The 14,140-nt window shown below is 35.7% G+C and overlaps 1 protein-coding gene across 2 annotated transcripts; it reads right to left on the reverse strand.

Moving 5' to 3' along the window:
- Window positions 1-100: 100 nt before the first annotated feature.
- Window positions 101-6,553, reverse strand: LOC128855839 (uncharacterized). Of its 2 annotated transcripts, XM_054091044.1 has the most exons (7): window positions 6,086-6,553; window positions 5,871-6,001; window positions 4,636-4,759; window positions 2,376-2,771; window positions 1,973-2,310; window positions 324-375; window positions 101-256 (listed from the first exon to the last, which is right to left on the reverse strand). In XM_054091044.1, exons 1-7 carry the CDS (start codon window positions 6,239-6,241, stop codon window positions 230-232), a joined length of 1,224 nt encoding a protein of 407 aa, XP_053947019.1. In that variant the 5' UTR covers window positions 6,242-6,553; the 3' UTR covers window positions 101-229. The 2 variants fall into 2 exon arrangements, with proteins under 2 accessions (XP_053947019.1, XP_053947020.1); XM_054091045.1 differs by having other exon boundaries at window positions 101-375; window positions 6,086-6,551.
- Between the last annotated feature and the right edge of the window lie 7,587 nt (window positions 6,554-14,140).

Consider the following 14,140-nt stretch of genomic DNA (forward strand, 5'->3'; position numbering starts at 1 on the left):
TTCACGCATTATTGCGGTAAATATATAAAACCAAATCAGAATTACATAATAATAAGAAAAATATATTTATAAATGTATTTTTAATGAATTATGATATAAAATGATTGCAATAATATCGCAAGGTATTTGTTTCGAGTAAATCAAATGCATATACTCGCATACAATTTTTTATATGAAACAATATTTGGTGACTGTCCGCACTTATATTCCCAGTAAGGCGCGATTTTGTTCAGTAAAATTCACTTTGATCAAAACACTTAAAAAATCATTCAAAAAAATCATTTAAATCATCGAAAATCAAACGCTTAAAATCATAACCTCACTTTTCCGTGTTGAACTAATAAACTCGTTATATATTGATAAATGCGTTCAAACCTGTAAAAGAGTTTAAAACAATAGTTTAATTAAACTAAATAAAAAAAATTGTTTTAATTAAATTAAATTTAATTCAAATATTAGCTTGGAGAAAAGAAATCAATTATTTTAGCTTAAAGCTCAAAACTTTATTCAAGATGTTTCGGTCTGTTCGATTTAGGTCAAGTATGCCCCATCTTGTATAATTTGTTGTCATTTTAAAAGCAGCTTCATAATGCCTCCCTCATATAAGTCTTTGTTCTTATTGGCGAAAAACTCTAATAATCGATTTTCACAATCTGCTCTTGACACCAATTTCGTATCACTCAGGAAGTTTTGGAATGAGCGAAAAAGGTGGCAATCGCTTGGTGTCAGGTCTGGATTATATGGCGTATGCATTAACACTTTCCAACCAAGTTTACGCAGTGTTTGGCTAGTTACTACAGGCGTGTGCGGCCATGCGTTATCCTAATAGAATACAAAGCATCTTCTATTGGCTAATTCCGGCCGTTCCTGGTCAATCGCCAAGTTCAAACGGTACAGTTGTTGATAGCACAGAGATATGAATTCAGTAGAGATCTGAATTTAGTGTTTGTCCATACGGAAGCAACTCATAATAAATGATTCCTTTCAAGTTCTACCAAATACACAGTAGAATCTTCCTGGTCGTTAGTCCTGGTTTGTCCATTGTTTGAGCTGCTTCATCACGCTTTGACTACGATCATTTTCACACAATATTGTCGTATGTGACCCATTTCTCATCTCCAGTCACCATCCGTTTAAGGAATGGGTCGATTTCATTTCGTTTGGCTAAGATTTCGCAGATGGAAATTCGATCCATCAATTTTTTGTTGGTGTTAATTGGTGTTGCACCCAAACATCGAGCTTCTTTTTGAATCCAGCTTTGCACGAATGGTTTGAAACTGTTTTATGGTCGATCTTTAGCTCTTGGGCCATCTTCCATTATTTCTGTGATTTTATAGACATTTCCGACATTATCGACAATTTCTGTAACATCAAAAATGCCTGAACCAAGGCGCATTCATTAAAGGTGATGGCACTAAACCAACAACACTGTCTGTACGTTTCATTGTAAAGCAAAGTAATGAGAAACTAGAAAAAAAATAATGAATTCGCCTTGTTTCATTCCGAGCTGACAGCCACATGGACATGGCGAAAAAAAAAACAAATCAGCTCATTTACCAACACCACCTTTAATAGATTCGCCTTGGCTTGAACGCAATCGACGAAACCAAAATTGCTCGCAATTAGCTCGGCACCATAAACACCATTCACAATTTTAGTGGCGTGCCGTGCATTTCCGCCTTTATCAAAGAAAAACTGTAAAATGTACCGAATTTTCTCTTTGCTGACAAGCATTGTAACACCCTGTAACTCAAAATTGAACGGGACAAACAAAAAACAGCAAAAGAATTTGTTTAGTGTCAAATGCCACTTTGACAACGAGCATTAACTTGAAACTGTTTGATCAATACTTTGCGAAATATCGACCACTAAAGCCATCTGCCGAGAAAATAATGCATTTCTTTTTCGCCAAACTAATATTTTCCAATGCCATTCTTTGGATGAAATCCGTCATTAAAATCATTTTGCTCACCTATTATCCGTTATGCCGCGAAAAAATCCCTTCGCTAAATTGGACATAGAATCGTGGTTGAAGACATAACAATGCGCCAAATAGGCAATATTGAATTGAATCATCAGCTTTGCAAAGGGAATTCTTTTGAGTAATGAAAATGGCCCACTTTCAACGTGTTTTAAATGCTGATTACAGCAGGATTGCCAAGCTGCCTGAATTGCTATCACTAGGGCCAGTACGCTAAATGTAAGCTTGTCTAAGAATATATACGAAAGGCCGCCTAAACCGGCTGATAGCAAATGTTGTGGTGTACCATAAGTGGAGTTTGAGTAACGAGTCAGCACACAGCTTGATAGCTAAAAATAAAAAAAAATTCATTATTCATTCAAGTACCTATCAAGATAACAAATCATTAAATTACTCTATATATGGATATGTAGGACAGGAAAAAAGTGGTCATTTTGAAGCGTAACATTTTCAGTTCCTTTAAGCTTCGCGGTGCTTTGCCTTTGGTCATAATACTCAACAAATCTAATGGTATGCCATATAGTAAATATGTTCTCATGCCTTCCAAAATAAATCGAAAACAAGTTTTGCCTTCATGTATACAGGATCTCGCCTCTTTCAGATCTTCGTAGTTTTCGGACTTCTTTTGTTTTGTGCCCGTTGTAATGGGCTGAATAAACCAAAATCCATTGAACTCCTTATGCCGCTTTGTGTGCAATATGACAGCGCTCGAGAGCATAAATATTAGTGTTTGCATTGGCAGCGAGCGGGTGATAAAGCTTTTACGATAGCGTAACAAAGTCTCCAGTACCTGTAAACAAATAAAGATAATAATAATAAAATTAAAAATTGTTTCAAGAGTTTTAATCTAATACTTGTTTAATATGAAGAACAACAATAAAATTGATTTTAATCGATTATATAGTGGATTTCTGATTGAAATGAAATTCACCAGAGTTCATAGTAAGTGGAAATGCGGTTATAAGCGCGAGCATAACACTGAGCAAAGGAATAGTGATCGTGTAGTTTTAATAATTTTCACGATACTCCTATACTAAAACTCGCAAACGATATTCACTAATGCTAAAACTCAATTGGGTTCAGTACTATTCTGTGTGAAAGTGACAGAAAAACGTGAAATTTTTATCTCAACACTGAAACTGAAGCTGAAGTGTAAAATGATTCAGACTTATCAATACATTCAAGTTCCGGCTAAGTATAAATTAGATTTAAGTGGCATTTTTTCATTGGAGAATGAATCCTTCAAATGGCCAATCTTAGGTGGTTAAACGATATTTGTCAATTCACCACATTTAAACTCACACTAAAGACCTAACTATTAGTCGACAAGGATGATAGATTTACATACCAGGTTTGGCCAATAACTATGGTGAAAAACGAAATTGTTAGAGGAACTTCGGCTTCTACGTCACAGGGGACTCGCAAGCCGAATTCTGCACGATCATTTCACAGGTATTCACACACTCGTCCAATCAGTCGTTGTTCAGATGTCAATGAAGTGACACAACTTAAAGTACGTTCATATATGCATTAATTACCAATAAATCCACAAAATAAATCTACCCGTTCACATATCCTTCAAAATTGGCAATCAGCTGTCAATACTGTTGTGAAAGGGTTTTCTTCATAGAAATTTTGGTGGAATATTTCGGTGTTTTTGGTTTGGGAGTTAAACACGAAAAAGTAGATCATCTGCTTATATGTGAACGTATTTATTGCATGAGTATTTGACTATGAGAAAACTCCGTTCAAAATGGGTGCCCTGTTTGCTCACTGTTGACCAAAAACGAGAAAGCGTTGATGATTCTGAGCAGTGTTTGGCTATGTTTCGACGTTAAACCGGAATTTTTGCGTCGATATTTGACAATGAATGAAAGATTTATCCATCACTTCACTTCGGAATCAAAACGATCGTCATTTGAGTGGTCGTCAGCAACTGGTGAGCCTCATCCAAAGCGCCCGAAAGCACAACAATGGGCTGGGAAGGGCTCGCTCTCGGATGGCTAGTATTTTGGTATGTGCGTGACGTAATATTCATCGATTATCTTGAGAAGGGAAATATCATCAACAGCGAATATTATATAGCGTTATTGGAGCTTTTGAAGACCGAAATTGTAAAGAAACTTCCGCATATGGCAAAGAAAAAAATTTCGTCTCATCACAAGTCAATCAAAACAATAGCAAAATTACATGAATTGAACTTTGAATTGCTCCCACACCCACCGTATTCGCCAGATTTGGCTCTCACCGACTACTGGCTGTTCGCAGACCTAAGAAAAATGCTCGAATGAAGAGATTATCGCTTAAACTGAGGCCTATTTTGGGGCAGAAGATAAATCGTTCTACAAAAGTGGTATTGAAATGTTAGAGCGGCGCTGGAATGATTGCGTTGTTCATGATGGAAATTACGTCGATGAATGAAGCTAATTTTGCAAACAAAAATAGGAAGTGTTTTCTTTGTTAGGCTCGGGACTTTTCAGCCCATGTGTTACATATGTACCTAGATTTATTTCACTATTAACCGAACTTAGCCTACTCTGCCGCCAAGAGTTCTATTACGATTATAAACAAATAATGCAGTACTATTAATGAGTTCTTGTGACTATTTACTGATATTTTTTATATAACCACTCGTATTTCTCTAAAAGTCTTACCGCTTGCGTTGTAGCAGTGCTAAAGAGGCGTACGGTGCGTATCGGGAAGAACCAGCTCAGCTGAAATGCTAAATATGTTGGCAAGCATGTGGCTGTGTACAAGTAATATCTTCCGAGTAGATTCCTTCATACAATTAGAATTTTGAATAAATAATAAAGTTAAAAAAATTAGTAAAAATTAAAAAAAAAAATATAATTAATTAAAGTTTGAAAAAATTAGTCAGAATTAGAAAAAAAATTAAATCAATAAAATTTTTAGGAATTTCATAGATTTTTTCATACAATTGGTATTTAAATAAATCAAAAAGTTTGAAAAAATTAGTAAAAATTAAAAAAAAGATTTAAATAAAATTAAAAAAAAATTTAAATCAATAAAATTTCTATGAATTTCATAGATTTTTTCATACAATTTTAATTAAAATAAATAATAAAGTTTGAAAAAATTAGTAAAAATTTAAAAAAGAAATTTAATTAAAGTTTGAAAAAATTTGAAAGAATTAAAAAAAAGTTAAATCAATAAAATTTGTATGAACTTCAAGACTTTTTCATACAATTTGAATTTAAATAAATAATAAAGTTTGACAAAATTAGTAAAAATTAAAAAAAAAAAATTAATTCAAGTTTGAAAAAATTTGTAAAAACTAAAAAACAAATTTAATTAAAGTTTGAAAAAATTAGTGAAAATTAAAAAAAGATTTAATGAAAGTTTGAAAAAAATTGTAAAAATTATTGTAAAAAAAAATTTAAATAAAGTTTGAAAAAAGTGGTGAGAATTTAAAAAAAATTAGAACAATAAAATTTTTATGATTTCATAGATTCCTTCATACAATTTGAATTTAAATAAATAATAAAGTTTGAAAAAATCTGTAAAAATTTAAAAAAGAAATTTAATTAAAGTTTGAAAAAATTATTGTAGTAAAAATTAAAAAAAGATTTAATGAAAGTTTGAAAAAAATTGTAAAAATTAAAAAAAAAAATTTAATTAAAGTTTGAAAAAAGTGGTGAGAATTTCAAAAAATTAGAACAATAAAATTTTTATGAATTTCATAGATTCCTTAATACTATTTGAATTTAAATAAATAATAAAGTTTGACAAAATTAGTAAAAATTAAAAAAAAAAATGAATTTAAGTTTGAAAAAATTAGTAAAAACTAAAAAAAAAAATTATTGTAATAAATAGAATTTTTATGAAATTAGTAAATATGTATGTAAATAAAAAAAACACATCTACTAACCTAAACAAACATATGCCGGAAAAAGTCAAAGCACAAGCCAAAGCACTCCACAGTGACGATTCCAAGTAGTGGCGCAGAATATTTAGGAGCATTTGTCGATTTAAACTTTTCGGCCTGAGCACCAGCGGCGACTGTAAACAATAATTAAAAAATAACATAATTTTACATTATTCATTCGATTTCATTTCTTTCACACAATCGCGTTTCCCACTTACAACAGCCAATGGTAGAAAATATCTCAAGCTCCCCAAAGAGCAGCGATAACAATTCCACCACAACATTTGCTTGCATGTTTGACCTCTGTGCAATAACAAATCTGCGCATGGTAGACAATTGTATGGTGGCTCGAAGAATTTACTTAATGCAGCCATATTACACGACCGTACTTGTATGTATAGGTAAATCACAACAGACGTTCGATGCGTACGGCAAGGAGCTGATTGAGCGACTGATCCCGGCGTTGGCTAATGCAAGCGTCACTCACAAGCAAGTGACTATATACAATGTAGGTGCAAGCCGAAGGTCAGTAGTATACAAACACATTAATGCTCCCATGGAATCCATTAGCTTAAATTGCACGCAATGGCAGTGGCAGTTATACCCTACAAAAATCGCCACGACGTTGGTGTATTTTACGAATTATTTGCAAACATTTTTCAATATATGTATTTTTTTCGTTTTTTTTTCTTGTAAAAAAAAACATGTCAGCAATTAATGAAATATTTCAAAAAGAACTCAAAACATGCTTGAGTAAAGTGGGGAAAGTTATAAATGAGACTACAGTATATACTCGCCAATGCGGACACTCCGCAAACTGAACAGTTCATTAATCTGGTTATTTTGTAGGTTACTTTTTTTCTTCTCGATTGACGCGATAACTGCTTACGCGGTTTTGACGGAGTTTAACAAAGTAAGTCAGTCGTTTCTTTCTCGTGCTTATCGGGGCCAGTTGGATACACCAAGTGAAGCCAAGTCCTTCTTCACTTGATCTTTCTAACGCCTCCTTTGGCCTTCCTCTTCCTCTGCTACCACCAGCTGATAACGCATCGAATACTTTCGGACCCGGAGCGTTCGCATCCATTTGGACGACATGAGCCAGCCAACGAGGTCGTTGGATCCTTATTCCTTGCACAATATCTATGTAGCCGGTTAGTTCAAAAACCTCATTGTTCCATCGCCTGCGATACTCGCCGTCACCAACGTGCAAGGGTCCAAAAATCGACCACAACATCTTAAACATCTGAAACACTCCAAGCGTCGCTTCATTGGATGTTATCATCGTCCACGCTTCTGCGACATACGTTAGGATGGTCATAATGAGAGTCTTCTAGAGTTTAAGTCTTGTTCGTTGAGAGAGGACTTTACTACTCAATTGCTTACTTAGTTCAAAGTAGCACCTGTTGGCAAGAGATACAGAGTTAGATTGAAAAGTAATGAGCCTTATTTTTTCTAAGCAGTTTAATTAAACCTTTTGGCTTACACAACTAATATTCTTCAAAATAGGACCCTTGAGCGTCAATACACCGCTGGTAGCGGTCCTTCCACTGCAGGCAACATTTTTTTAACTCATCCGCCGGAATCGCGTTCAATTCGGCTGTCACAGTTTTTTGGATCGCCTCGAAAACGCCTCCCCTTCAGCTTTCTTTTCAGGCGCGGGAACAAAAAGAAGTCCGGAGGGGACAGGTCTGGGCTGTAGGGAGGGTGGAGAAGCACCGGCACCCCCATCTTGGCCAATGCAGAGGTGCAGAGGTTCACATCTTCGTATGTTTTCGTCGACGAAGACCTCCCAGATTGTTGTTCGTTTTCGACGTCCTCCCGGCCTTCCTTGAACGACTTGTGTCACCGTTTTACCTGGGCACTGGACAGAGATTTGTCTCCGTAAGCCTCCTTGAGTAGCCCAATGGTTTCGGTACTAGTTTTGTTTAGCTTTACGCAAAATTTGATCGAGTAACGTTGCTCCAACGATCGCTGCATTTTCGTCACTGCAAAATCCTAACACACTTTTGAAACAGCTTTCACGCGTGGAGCGATGTTGACTGCACCGCTGTTGCCAGCGAACTGGGACCGGTTTCTAGTGGAAGGGGAAGGTTTAACGATCATTTCCCCCAACAGCTTATTCGGTTGATCGCTTGGCAGACGCTCCGCGCGGGAAGGCTCATTACTTTTCAATCAAACCCTGTATTCTCCGTGAGAATTCAAGGCTGACATTGTTATCGGTGTTAATGCTGGTTCCCAATTCCTGGGCGAGCGCGAAGACTGTTTGTTTGATGACAGTACTTTGTTTTGTCCTCGTTCACCACCAGACCCATTCGCTTTGGGTGAGTTGGCACTTCTGTCAAAAATGTGTGCCAAGGCGAATTAATCAGTTATTCAAATGATACCACCTTGTATAGATACGCCTTTGTTTGGTTGTTTCCACTCTTGTTCTTCATAAACAATAAATTCCCCTTCCTTTTGCTTGTTTATTCATCCGCTCTTATGATACGGCGAATTGGGAAGGCGTCATCTCTTTCTCTATCATTCTTGAAATTGCAGGATATTTCCATTCATCTTAGCTTATACAAGTTAACCGGAAGAGATGATCAGCGAATTCCTTCGGCGATATTGTCTGCATAATTTCCGCTTGCAGCTATATCTGTTATTATATATTGTTGACTACAATTGTCAAGTCACAAACACCTCAAATCGTGTGATTAAAAGACAAAGTATTATTTTTTAAATATTTTATTAAATGAAATCAACCGTTTTGATTGATGCGAATCTTAAGACCAACTTAAAATAATTTTCTTCATTCTGGTGACACCTGTTTTTCACTGTATGCAGTACGAAAAACGTGTCGGAGCAATCTTGCATGCTAAGCAATTTTTGTGAAATTTTAGTATCTTCGAATTTTATTATTTTCGTTTCAGCTTTCAATTTTATTAAATGTAAGATAAGATTTTCGCAACATAGAAAAGATAAATAGGAAACCAGTGTCTTCTTACGCTGGTATTTGGCTGCGAAAATGCTTACTTATTCACTTTGGAAGAGGCAGAACTAACAGAGCGGATGATGTCAATCGGCATACGCCAACAATTGTACGCTCTTATAAAAAATTGTGCTTGAGCCATTAAGTTCTGCAGCTCGCAAGGTCTTTTCCAGTATCAGGTTAAAGAAGTCACACGACCGCGAGTCACCCTGTCTGGAACTTTGTTTGGCATCAAACGGCTCCGAGAAGCCCTTACTAACTCGGACGGTGCGACTGGTATTGAGCAACGTCATCTTGCATAGCCGTATTAATTCTGCGGGCATACCAAATTCAGACATCGCGGCATTCTTTTCGTGCTGTCGAATACAGCTTAAAAAGTCCTTTCCCAAGACTTGGCGTCTTGTGAATATTTGGTCGATTGTACATTTTATTCTGTAGGTTACATATCGGCATTTATCACCTATGATACTTAGGTTTCGCACAGGATTTGTTTGCCTACTGAAATAGAGGACTTTGCGATGACAAGACTTTGCAGCTCATTTTATGAGAATATTCGGCCTTGGTTGGAGCTACACTGAACTTTTTTCTAAAAAAATGTATAGCTGATCCCATTACATACTGTTAGGAAAATGCCAGCAATGGTAGCGGTTTTTAGCATTCATTAGCGAGACTTAGGGTGTCTTGGGTTAGAGACGCGATATTAGGAACTACTTCTCGCTTTTTGGTTTGAGTTCACGAGAGGGATTAATCAATTTCTAAAAACTCCTCATTAAGGCGACGTCATCCAGATCCAGTAGAATAACTACTTATGTCGGTCGCTGTCTAATGCAGTGTATTGTTAGTCCATTTCCATTTTCGCTGCCGTATTTCAATGTTTATAGGGTTTCGTCAGCTTCAATCAAAGAGGTGTTCATTTGAAATCCAGTTGTTTGTCCAGAAACTGAGGACTTGTCTGCTTCGATCAAGGAGTTTTTCATTTGAAATCCAGTTGTCGCGCCACCAGATACGGAGGATGGTTCTAAGACATCGCACAGTGGTCCGACCAGAAGGTGTTGGCGGACAAAATTCAAAAACTCATTTAATTAAGCTGAAAATATATATTTAGGGGTATTAAGGATCAGTGATGACGAATCTGACCTTAGTTTTAGCAAATTTTAAATTCATTGAATGCTATACATACATTTTTACTTCCGTAATTAGCTGGTAAGTTCATTTTTATATTTTTCACGACCACAGAGAGTACCACGTGGAGGTTTACGGTAAGGTTATTCTCTCCTCATTTTTTTTTTTGTTTTTAGATTTTTTTTATTTTAAATTTTTTTTTTTAATTTTTTTTTTAATTTTTAATTTTATTTTTAATTTTTAATTTTTTTTTTATTTCCGCTTGTTTTTCGGAACCTTAGTTTTTGATATTATAACTACATCTGATGAACAAAGCAAAGCATTTAATAAATCTGTCATTGTGTCAGTTCTCCACATTTTTCGTGTATTGTTTTGTCTAAAATTTTTCAAATCCTTATTGCGTGCTTCCTGAGCCTCTTCGGAGAGTTGGCCAATAGGCAGCAAAGCATGTTTAATAATTAAACTCCCATGAATTAGTTGCCTCTTAATGCAGATGGGGTCTGTGATGTCTTTTTCTGTCTTTTACACAAAATTGCATAAGCCATATGTAACGTTTTGCCTGTGGGTAAATGCACAAAAGCTACATTATTTTTAATTTGCGCAACTTTGCGCAACAGGTTTCAGTTTGAGATCATAGCTGAAATATGTGGCTACATCACTCATGTAGATTTCAAGTGGACCGGTGTGGACCACTCGAAAAAATGATCTTTAAAAAAAAAATTTTCGAAAAATTTTGAAATTTCAAAAAAAAAAATTGGATTTTGTACCACAACTATTTCAATGTTTATAGGGTTTCGTCAGCTTCAATCAAAGAGGTGTTCATTTGAAATCCAGTTGTTTGTCCAGAAACTGAGGACTTGTCTGCTTCGATCAAGGAGTTTTTCATTTGAAATCCAGTTGTCGCGCCACCAGATACGGAGGATGGTTCTAAGACATCGCACAGTGGTCCGACCAGAAGGTGTTGGCGGACAAAATTCAAAAACTCATTTAATTAAGCTGAAAATATATATTTAGGGGTATTAAGGATCAGTGATGACGAATCTGACCTTAGTTTTAGCAAATTTTAAATTCATTGAATGCTATACATACATTTTTACTTCCGTAATTAGCTGGTAAGTTCATTTTTATATTTTTCACGACCACAGAGAGTACCACGTGGAGGTTTACGGTAAGGTTATTCTCTCCTCATTTTTTTTTTTGTTTTTAGATTTTTTTTATTTAAAATTTTTTTTTTTAATTTTTTTTTTAATTTTTAATTTTATTTTTAATTTTTAATTTTTTTTTTATTTCCGCTTGTTTTTCGGAACCTTAGTTTTTGATATTATAACTACATCTGATGAACAAAGCAAAGCATTTAATAAATCTGTCATTGTGTCAGTTCTCCACATTTTTCGTGTATTGTTTTGTCTAAAATTTTTCAAATCCTTATTGCGTGCTTCCTGAGCCTCTTCGGAGAGTTGGCCAATAGGCAGCAAAGCATGTTTAATAATTAAACTCCCATGAATTAGTTGCCTCTTAATGCAGATGGGGTCTGTGATGTCTTTTTCTGTCTTTTACACAAAATTGCATAAGCCATATGTAACGTTTTGCCTGTGGGTAAATGCACAAAAGCTACATTATTTTTAATTTGCGCAACTTTGCGCAACAGGTTTCAGTTTGAGATCATAGCTGAAATATGTGGCTACATCACTCATGTAGATTTCAAGTGGACCGGTGTGGACCACTCGAAAAAATGATCTTTAAAAAAAAAATTTTCGAAAAATTTTGAAATTTCAAAAAAAAAAATTGGATTTTGTACCACAACTTAAGAGAATTATTACTGTTTCCGTTAATATATCCAATTGTCTTTTTTTTTTGAATATTCGGTTAACAATCAAATGGTAATACATATTTATTTGCAGACATGAAAATGAAACTCTTGTATGAAGTACGATTTGCATACAATTTCATGTTTAAAGTCAAAAAACTACAATACAATGAAAAATTTTTTAAATTAAGTAATATTTTCAGGAAATCTGCATTGAATATTTAAGAAAACATCTGCATTATCAAATTTTCATTTCAAAAATGTTGAAAAATTGAATTTTGTCCGGCCGCCGGACCACTGTGCATCGGTTCGCAAATGTTTGCAACTTTCGCGTCGCAGATACAGACACCAATCACGTTTCACATCGATACAGTAGGACGGAATTAACATTCGAGTTAAAAGTTCGTAGCTTCGTGCGCGTAGTCAGCTGTTTGGAAAACCAGATCTTTTTTTAGAGGCTTTCAAAGGCTGCCTTGCCTTTGTTGGTTCTGGCTTCAATATCGTCTTTTGCTCCTTTATCCAATGTGATTTGGCTTACTAGATAGTTGCAGCTTTTGTCGTTTTCAATGGGTTCTCCATAAATTGTAAATCTGTTTTGGAGGAAGCTGTTGATTTCCAAGCACTTACCTTTGCCGACATTGATTCGCAGTTCTACATTTTTGGCTAGGGAACTTAAGTTATTAAGTTTGCTCTGCTTCAAAATACGCATCCTTTTTTGAATAGTTTTTCTGTAAACTGAGTCCCCTCGTACGCTTATCAGAAGGCATCATTGTATCTGCATCACTTGGCCGACGAGATCCCTAGATGTGCGCTGCAACCACTGGATCTCTTAGTATAAAGTCTGAATGTCTACGACATTCGCTGAGAGTCCCACCTTCATGAACTCTCGCTTCCCAAATGTCGTTACCATAGTCCAATCAACACCCATTTCAGACGAAGAGCCTCAGCTGCCCGTGATACCCGTTTTACTCTTCCACAATTACATTCTGGATATTGTGGCTGGTTAAATTCCTACTTATGCAGAATTGACACAGACATACTGAACACATGCCCGGGATATGAAGGGAGTATGTGAGTCCTCTTCTCATAGCCTTTAAATTCACTCATCTTGCACCTCTTCCCCTCTGATCCCACACAGGTAAATAGCCTGTTTACTGGACTCCACTGAACTTGGCAGGGCTTTGTGAACGATTAGAATAACTTCGGCCGATCTGCCTGTGGCGATGCTATGTTTCACCAACTCTACGTTTAACCACCAACTAATAATTTTTAGTGATTTAATGACGATATAAATTTTATTAGCGAGAGGATTTAACAACACGAATGGAGCAACGTTGATAGATTACCAGGTTTGCTATTTAGCTATGGTGAAAAAAAAAATGTGAGGAGAACATTGGCTGCCACGCCACTTGGGGGATTCGTCAGCCGAATTCTGCGCGATCATTTCACCTGCATCCACACACTCGTCCAATCAGTCGTTGTTCAGACAGCAATGAAGTACATTGTGTGGATTTTTTATCAGTAACACAATCTTAGTTTTCTCGTAAACAAACCGATTCGTGACCCAAGTGACGTCAACCCATCAGCTGATTCCCTCTAAAAATCTTCACACCATAGAACAGAGCCAAGAATTTTACACTCTAAGAAGGAGAGAATTTTGAAGAAGAAACATGAAACAAAAATTGGAGAAAGATAAATCAATTTTTTTTAATATAAACGAAAAATGGTCTTAAAATAAGATTTTATAAAAATATAGTAAGTTCGATTAATACCCTCAAATTCAGGAGTTCAATTGTATTATACGGTCAAGATGGTTTTATTCAACATTATCCGGTTTCTAATCGTCCACATTTTCAAGATAATACTGCGCAAGGTGGTGAAAAACTAACTAAGATGTATAAATTCTGCATCTTAGGTCTATAATTTGAGAACTGGACAGTTGCAGCATAGAAAAAGACAAGCAATCTTCTTCTTCTTAGCATCACTGTACTTGGTGAACCATTGCTTCATTCCCAACCTTGCGCCATCTGTCTCTATCGAAGGCTACCTCCTTCCACCTCTGCACGTTTAGTTTTTACAGGCAAACTTCCACGTCTTCGATACATCTCTTTCTGGGGCGTAATCTTCTTCGCCCTTCAACAGGGCGTAATTCAACTGGCTTTTGAGTTGTTTTCTCCTTAGACATTCTAAGCACGTGTCCGAGCCATCTTATCCTCTGAAATTTTATAAATCTTATCACAGTTTCGTTTTTTGCTAATAGTTACAGCTGATGATTATATCTAATTTGATAGGCACCGCCTTGCAGTCTTACAGGTCCATATATTTCACCTCGCGAGATATAATATTATATTAATTTAGACATAAGCAGTTTGA

Source organism: Anastrepha ludens, chromosome 2, assembly GCF_028408465.1.
Source record: "Anastrepha ludens isolate Willacy chromosome 2, idAnaLude1.1, whole genome shotgun sequence".
Lineage (NCBI taxonomy): Eukaryota > Metazoa > Arthropoda > Insecta > Diptera > Tephritidae > Anastrepha > Anastrepha ludens.

Excerpts from the sequence above, each read along its gene's own strand:
- LOC128855839 (XM_054091044.1), bottom strand. The coding sequence starts at position 6,241 with ATGGCTGCATTAAGTAAATTCTTCGAGCCACCATACAATTGTCTACCA. Across the intron at positions 6,002-6,085 it reads ATTTTCTACCATTGGCTGTT|TCGCCGCTGGTGCTCAGGCC; the intron begins GTAAGTGGGAAA and ends TATTGTTTACAG. Across the intron at positions 376-1,972 it reads CGCGGCATAACGGATAATAG|GTTTGAACGCATTTATCAAT; the intron begins GTGAGCAAAATG and ends ACTCTTTTACAG.